Genomic DNA, 8639 nt, shown 5'->3' on the forward strand with positions numbered 1-8639 from the left:
AGATGCGATAAAGAGTATTAGAGGGTTTCCACTGATGCTGCTGCATCGCTGTCTGCTTCTAGTATTACACCAGTGTAAAAATATGTAATCTTTTTTTTGTTTAATTTGTCACCCGATAAGGAAAGGGCTCTATTTTAACTTTGATGGACGCCACAAAGTGGTCATGGAAGGGGCGAAGGTGGTACATGGAGGGCACCATCATGCAGGGCATTTATTTCCCCCCTACAGGTCTGAAGAAACATTTGAATAATCAAGGCCTATACTATAGCATGGTTCTTACAACTGGTGGAGATGGAGCAGAGCTTCATTCGCTGCACATTTGCGCTTCATATAATGCACTCTTTATGCCACCCCGCCCGCGCCAGGACTGACCTTTTGTTGCTGATGGGCGACAAGGAGTATGGAGACACTTCGTTTCCGTCATCTGGGCTGGAGCGCTTTGAACTGAGGGAATACTGCAAGGAAGGAAAACGCAAGGTGAGAGCGGCTCGTGGGGCTGTGATCAGCAAGGAGCAACTCACATTTTATGGGATGGCTTATAGAAAACCGCAACGAGCAACAAAAAATTCCTCGTGTTTACGAATGAGAAATGGTAGTACAAGCCAGCAACCAACAAGCTTATAGGTGTAAGAATCCAGCTTATACATATACACGTTGTGTGTATTGAAATAGAGCATGTGATTGGAGTGAGGATACTGACTATTGTTTGTAAATGTATTAAAACTCGGCATACTCTCGGAAGGAGTCAAGCTATCCATGAGTCTAAACACTGAGCTGGTTGCACACAGACCCCTGCAGCAGGCACAGCAACCCACGGGGATACAAACAAATATGGTAGAACACACTAAGTGCTGCACAGAGAGCATGTGTGGGCTCCTGTTGCACCTCCACATGTAGCTGGTATTCACGCCGCTGAGACCAGGCCCGCCCACAGCACACCGCCCAGGCCTGGCTGTGACCTTCACAGAGGTCATCACCCCGTCCCAGCGGGTGTGTGAGGGGGGACAGCAGGGGGCGCTGTGGCTTACCGTGAAGAGGCTCCTCTTCTCGGGCGTGGAGGGCTGCAGCCGCCGGTCCTCGGTCTGCGGGTCCTGCACCTTCTCGATGCCCGCCCCCAGCAGCTCGTTCTTCAGCAGGGCAGAGTATGCCAGCCCATCTGCTCGGAAACAACAGGAGAGAGTCTGAGCATCTGCCTGGCCGAGGGCAGGAGGGGGAGGGGACAGGCTTCTTGCCCCCACTTGTCTACAGGTCACATCCATCACGCCCCACAAAGCCCCGCACAGATGGTGGGAACAAAACACATGCGAGGGGTGGGGGAGGGCACCTACCTTTGCCGTTGTCCGAGGTGGCATCCTTCGCTTAAATGGGAAGTGAACGCGATCACAGCGGGGAAAAGTTGAAATATGAGCACTTTGTAGGCACGAGCACTTCATTGTTCTACCAACAGAGCAGTTCTCACCTGCAGCCCTCATACCTCTCCCCCCCCCCCCCCTGCACACGTGCTTATACACAGGGTATGCTTGGCAGTGCACACAGCCCAAGAGACAGCAATAACTTCGAAGGGGCACAAGCAGCGCGGCGCTGTCACAAGATCACACAGGCGCGCACAGGGGACGCGGGGACCGGAGGCGCCGTCTCTTACCTGCAGGGCGTCCGAGCATGCCGGCTTCTCCTCCGCCTTCAGGAAGACCTGCTGGCCCCGTCTGAAAAATTGAAGGACTGCGATGAGGATGTGGTTGAGAATGAGTACCATCGCTGCCGCTGCTGCCTGGTGCCCTCCCGTCTGCTCCCCGCACTCCCTGCGCCGTGACAGGCAGGCAGCAGCAGGCACTCACTCACACAGGCACGCACACACACGCACACAGGCACACGGCGCTCCGCTCGCAGGTTTGTCTACATGTATAAACACACATTAATCTCTGCCCCACGAGGGCTCCGGAGCAGGCACTCCCCGGCCCCTCCCTTGCACTCCTCCCCAGCCCCCCCGCCCCCCTCCCCGGGCTGCTGCTGCTGCCTGCGCCGCCTCGCCATCCTCCACCACACCTGCTCCGCCGGAGCCGGGGCAGGCAGCAGGCGAGCAGGCAGAGCGCAGCGCGTGTGCCACAGCAGGCAGGGCTGCGGCAGGCAGGCACAGGCAGCTTCCCGGGTCTTAGTGCCGCGAGCAGGCGCAGAGCAGGCAGCGCCCCGACCTCGCTTATTTATTGATGTGCTTATATATAGCGGGGGCCTCAGGGCGCCTGGCAGGAGTACAGGTGCCAAACTATTATAGCAGGCACATGGCCGGAGGCTTAAGGGCGCTTTACAGGAGTACAGGCACCAAACTATGATAGCAGGCACATGGCACAGAGGCATCCGAGCGCTTTACAGTAGTACAGGTACCAAACTATGATAGCAGGCACATGGCACGGAGGCATTCGAGCGCTTTACATGCACCAAACTATCATAGCAGGCACATGGCCGGATGCATCAGAGCGCTTTACAGGAGTACAGGCACCAAACTATGATAGCAGGCACATGGCACGGAGGCATTCGAGCGCTTTACAGGAGTACAGGCACCAAACTATGATAGCAGGCACATGGCACGGAGGCATTCGAGCGCTTTACAGGAGTACATGCACCAAACTATTATAGCAGGCACATGGCCGGAGGCTTAAGGGCGCTTTAGAGGAGTACTATCATAGCAGGCACATGGCCGGATGCATCAGAGCGCTTTACAGGAGTAGAGCACAGGTACCAAACTATTATAGCAGGCAGATGGTCACGTCACTTGGCACCATAGTACTTCACAGAAGTACAATTGCCAAACAATTATTGGAGGCACGTGGCCTGGAAGTACCAGAACGTTTTAAAAGAGTGCAGGTGCCAAACAATTACAGCAGGTACATGGTCAAGTGGCGTAAGAGCGCTTTACAGGAGTACAGTTACCAAGCGATTGTAGCAGGCACATGGTTAATGGCACCAGAGTCCAGATCCTTCCTCTCCACCGCCATTCTCTGACCGTATAGCGGCTAGAAATGCCCCCCTCCCAGATACCTTATTTCTCACTAATAATTAGCCCTCATGGCCCGTTGTGACCGAGTCAAGTCATCACAGTCAGCACCCTAGTCTACCTCCTCCCACCCCTTCATTGTTAGCCAGCGCTAGCGCCCCTAACTCCACTGCTCACAGCAGTGCCTTGTCTCCCCCCCCAAGCCCCTCCCCCATTCCGATTTGCTATCCTGACTTGCTCCCTCGGGCCTCCAGGGACCTCTATCCATCTGACCCCTCTCCCCTATCCTACCCTCCCCTCCGTGCACACAGCTCCATCCCCCTGAGCCCCTTCCTGTCGGACACAGCCATTCAACATCTGCCCGGCTGAGGGGGGCGGGAACGGGGACGGGAGACGCTGCGAGCAGGGGGAGGGGAGTCTGCGGGGAGCGGTCACCAGCGGGAGGGGGGGCGGGAACGGGGACGGGAGCACAAATTTGACTCACCTGCACCTTGCGACGGCGGCACTTCTCCGGTCTCCCTCTTCGGCATGGGAGACCGGCAACATCGACGGCGGCGGTTCCCTCCAGGCCACGGGAGCCCCGCGGGCGCCGCCATACTGCTTGCCGTCTTCCTTCTTGTTGCGGGGGGCGGGCACTTCCGGCCGGCCGCGCTAGGATTGGCCGGCCGGCCAGTCACGGGGTTAGGAGAGACGCAGAAGTGCCGGCAATGCCGGACCAGACACGGGGGCGTTCCCGGCGTCCCGTGACGTCGGCAAAAGCCAAAGAATGTCGGGAACGCCCCCGTGTCTGGTCCGGCATTGACGGACAGGCCCCTCGTCCAATGGCAAGGCTCCGTTTACGGAGCCAGCCAATCAATGACGAGGGCCGAACAAAGCCACACTACAATTCTCATCAGGTTTTCGCCTGCGCCGAAAAGATGCGCAGAGCGCATCTTTGGCGAGGCAAAACCTAACAAGCATTTACAATGCAATGGTTTTGCCTTTGTTAAAGTTAGAGCTATTGGCATTGCTCTTGACATTATTTTTATTTATGTTTTTTTAACATAAATAAATGGCATTGTCATTTACAATGCCACTAGCTTTATCTATCGCAAATGGCACACACAAACACACACAGAGCCCCGCACACACAGCCCCCCACACACACAGCCACACAGAGCCCCCCACACACACAGCCACACAGAGCCCTCCACACACACAGCCACACAAAGCTTCCTACACACACAGCCACACAGAGCCCTCCACACACACCAACACAGCACAAGCAGGCAACAGGGGCAGACGGAGGCACAAGCAGGCAACAGGGGCAGACGGAGGCACAAGCAGGCAACAGGGGCACAAGCAGGCAACAGGGGCCCACAGAGGCACAAGCAGGCAACAGGGGCCCACAGAGGCACAAGCAGACAACAGGGGCACACAGAGGCACAAGCGGGCAACAGGGGCACAAGGAGGCACAAGCGGGCAACAGGGGCACAAGGAGGCACAAGCGGGCAACAGGGGCACAAGCAGGCAACAGGGGCACGAAAACGGAGGCACAAGCAGGCAACAGGGGCAGGTGTAGAAAACACAATTTTCAACAGCCCACTTGGCTCTGCAACAGTTGCCTTTGAAAAGCAATACGGCGTAATGGGCATGATCAAATCCCGTCCCCTGCATAAAAAAAAACAACAGCCTGAGGCGACTGCTAACACAGATGTAGTACAAGGCATTACACGGCAAGGGTGCTGCTGCCGGCAATTATCCTGGTATTTAAACAAATCTCTCTCTCTCACACACAGAGCCGCCCCACACACACCCCCACACAGAGCCCCGCACACACAGCCACACAGAGCCCCCCACACACACAGCCACACAGAGCCCTCCACACACACAGCCACACAAAGCTTCCTACACACACAGCCACACAGAGCCCTCCACACACACCAACACAGCACAAGCAGGCAACAGGGGCAGACGGAGGCACAAGCAGGCAACAGGGGCAGACGGAGGCACAAGCAGGCAACAGGGGCACACAGAGGCACAAGCAGGCAACAGGGGCACACAGAGGCACAAGCAGGCAACAGGGGCACACAGAGGCACAAGCAGGCAACAGGGGCACACAGAGGCACAAGCAGAGCACAAGCAGGCAATAGGGGCACACAGAGGCACAAGCAGGCAACAGGGGCACACAGAGGCACAAGCAGGCAACAGGGGCACACAGAGGCACAAGCAGACAACAGGGGCACACAGAGGCACAAGCAGACAACAGGGGCACACAGAGGCACAAGCAGACAACAGGGGCACACAGAGGCACAAGCAGGGGCACACAGAGGCACAAGCAGGCAACAGGGGCACACAGAGGCACAAGCAGGCAACAGGGGCACAAGCAGACAACAGGGGCACACAGAGGCACAAGCAGACAACAGGGGCACAAGGAGGCACAAGCGGGCAACAGGGACACAAGCAGGCAACAGGGGCATGAAAACGGAGGCACGAAAACGGAGGCACAAGCAGGCAACAGGGGCAGGTGGAGAAAACACAATTTTCAACAGCCCACTTGGCTCTGCAACAGTTGCCTTTGAGAAGCAATACGGCGTAATGGGCATGAGCAAATCCCGTCCCCTGCATAAAAAAAAACAGCCTGAGGCGACTGCTAACACAGATGTAGTACAAGGCATTACACGGCAAGGGTGCTGAGCACCCAGCCTCTCATACAGGCAGAACTACAACAGACCTCCCCCATCCGCTGTGCACCCATCTTGCCCTACACTAGACACCTGTCAAACAAGACTGCTCTACACCAGTCACCCAACCACGAACCACTGTATCTTTGCACCCAACCTCTCTTCCAAACTGTTCTACGCCAGACATCCTCCCCAACTGTGCACCCAGCCTTTCTTACAACCCGCTCTACCCCAGACACCCACCCACCCTAGGTGTGCACCCAACCTCTCCTTCAAACTGTTCCACACCAGACATCCACCCCAACTGTGCACCCAGCCTTTCTTACAACCCGCTCTACACCAGACTCCCACCCACCCTAGGTATGCACCCAACCTCTCCTTCAAACTGTTCCACACCAGACATCCACCCCAACTGTGCACCCAGCCTTTCTTACAACCCGCTCTACACCAGACACCCACCCACCCTAGGTGTGCACACAACCTCTCCTTCAAACTGTTCCACACCAGACATCCACCCCAACTGTGCACCCAGCCTTTCTTACAACCCGCTCTACACCAGACACCCACCCACCCTAGGAGTGCACCCAACCTCTCCTTCAAACTGTTCTACACTAGAGACCCACCCTTCCCAGCTGTTCGTCCGGCTTCTCTTTCAAACTGCTCTAAGCTAGACACACACGACCCCAGCTGTGGACCCGGCTTCTCGCTGGCTCTACACCGGGGACACACCCACCCCAGGGTTAGCTGTGAGTCAAACAGCCTGATGTACACCACACCAGACACCCACCCACTCACTCCAGCTGTTCACCCCGCGTGCCAGACTGTTCTATGTCAGACACCCACCCTTCCATCCATCCATCCCAGCTGTGCACCAGCGTGGCAGGCACTCATTTGAAATTTAGCTGTGTGTCCTGGTAATCAAACATTGATCTATTACCATTAAGTTACACATTAGGACTCGGTGAGAAAAACTGCCAGATACACAGTATCAAGTCTTCTTTAGTTATACATATAATATGCACTATCAATACTATATAAAAAAAATCAGTACAGTAGTTGTATTACCACTTTAATTGTACAAAATACAGTAAACAGTTTGCACCTGCAAAAAGCTGGTGTAACCAAAGCCTCAACAAACGTGAGAAACGTGCAGGAACATGGTGCTCTGTGCTATTCACCCTTTATCTGACCAAGGTGGACGCCTGAGCAGAAACATTAAGTCAACAGGGTATTATCTGGAGATTTTGACAAAGCTCTAAATGAGCGAGTTAGTCTATCTTTGAGTGGTGTCGTAATTCAAATTATGATAAGAAAACACACATTGTATGCAATGTAACCGAGTTTACACACAGGCACAAAGTAATTCTATATTTGTATCCTAATGATGTTGAGTTCTTTAAGGTAAATAAGGGGTGCGTGTTTAGAGAGTATAACTTGTATTCTTTCTCTACTAAAAAATATTGTTTTCGCACACTCAGACCAAGGACACCAACTAACATGCCATATAAATTCCGGAGATGCCCATACTCTATCCGTTCATCTCGGTCCTATATCCAGCCACTTGTTCAAAAATCACAGCCAAAGCCCCAGGGATCATTGTCAAAATAATATTTCCTGAGCACCAACTACACACGTTAAATAACACGCTAATCATTAGTTACCCAATTCAACGATATCCTCTTTAAAGGTTGAGTGGGCTTGGCAGTATTTGACCCAGTAACATGCAGGAGTTACAGACGTCAGAAGCAAATATTAACTCGTTAAATCATATTTCCACTTTTAAGGGTGGAATAAAGGGGGAGCGGTGGGTGTCAATTAGAGAATTGACTGAAGCAACCTTAGATTGATTTAGGGCAAAACATGGTGGTCGGATCCACACGACAGAGATATGGAAAGGAGTACCATTTAATATTATGGTACATAGAACTATAACGGTTTCCAGGGCACAAGGGTTCATGAGAGACAGAGGTCTCCTGAAGAGTGTAGCATAATCCAACAAAGTGGTTGTCACAAGATGGTTTTACTAAATCAGTATATGCAAGGGCAGGAGGAGAGGTCAATTTTATCCATAGCACACAGTCAAAAGAGTAGCAAAGGCACCAAGGAGGTGTAGATTAAACCACTGAAAGAGTTATTTGCGAAGGGCACTAAGGTTACAGTGGGGCACTGTGCCAAAGCACAGGAATCCACAAGGCGTGCCGATGTGGGACACAGGAGGATACCAGTTCTTAATGACAAGAGTTATAAGTGTGTGGCGTCTTAACAGCACCGGTGAACAAAAGGTGTGTTAACGGAGCTTTGTGCCAGAGGGCATAAAGCTGCTCCTAGTAGCAGAGAAAGCATGCTGTTTAAAGGCTGAGCCACGATCCCCGTGGGTGCGTGCTTAACGTGTCTGAAATACGCAGGACTTTGACATGTAACTGGAGCTTCCTCGTGGCATAGGGGATTCACTGCTGGCTCTACTTTCCAATAGCTACGGCACTGGTCAAAAGAGAGGATGGGATTTAATAAATCTGCGCTGTTACCTTTCCTTCTCTTCCTCCTGGGGCTCTTTGGCAGCTTTGGACTCAGTCTCGCTGTGGGGGCAGAGGTGGGTATGGTGTCTGTTGGGCTCAGGCTTCGCTTGATGATTCCCCTCAGCTTCCCTGCCTGCCTCCTCTATCTTGTGTACCCGTAATCCTCCAGCAAACACGCTCTCCCTCCCAGGATCCAGAGGCTGCAGTCACAATATATGGGCGGCTTTCACAACAAAAACAAGATTAATATCCCAAAGACGCGAGGCTGTCTCCAACGAAAAACAAAAGCCGATACTCAGAGCCCAAAAACTGGAAATGCGACTGCGCTGTTACCTTTCCTTCTCTTCCTCCTGGGGCTCTTTGGCAGCTTTGGACTCAGTCTCGCTGTGGGGGCAGAGGTGGGTATGGTGTCTGTTGGGCTCAGGCTTCGCTTGATGATTCCCCTCAGCTTCCCTGCCTGCCTCCTCTATC

The 8639-nt window shown here is 53.6% G+C and overlaps 1 protein-coding gene across 1 annotated transcript; it reads right to left on the bottom strand.

Annotated features, from left to right (window-relative positions):
* Nucleotides 1–229: 229 nt before the first annotated feature.
* On the bottom strand, nucleotides 230–1860 carry LOC147707992 (fizzy-related protein homolog). The gene is made up of 3 exons (XM_086925272.1): nucleotides 1643–1860; nucleotides 1029–1156; nucleotides 230–455 (listed from the first exon to the last, which is right to left on the bottom strand). The coding sequence occupies exons 1-3, from the start codon at nucleotides 1659–1661 to the stop codon at nucleotides 327–329; spliced, it is 276 nt and encodes a 91-aa protein (XP_086781398.1). The 5' UTR covers nucleotides 1662–1860; the 3' UTR covers nucleotides 230–326.
* Between the last annotated feature and the right edge of the window lie 6779 nt (nucleotides 1861–8639).

Source organism: Lissotriton vulgaris, chromosome 6, assembly GCF_964263255.1.
Source record: "Lissotriton vulgaris chromosome 6, aLisVul1.2, whole genome shotgun sequence".
NCBI lineage: Eukaryota > Metazoa > Chordata > Amphibia > Caudata > Salamandridae > Lissotriton > Lissotriton vulgaris.

Bases quoted from the DNA above. Each gene is read 5' to 3' on its own strand.
- LOC147707992 (XM_086925272.1), bottom strand. The intron at 456-1,028 runs GTAAGCCACAGC...CCTTCCTTGCAG, and splicing joins AGAAGAGGAGCCTCTTCACG to TATTCCCTCAGTTCAAAGCG.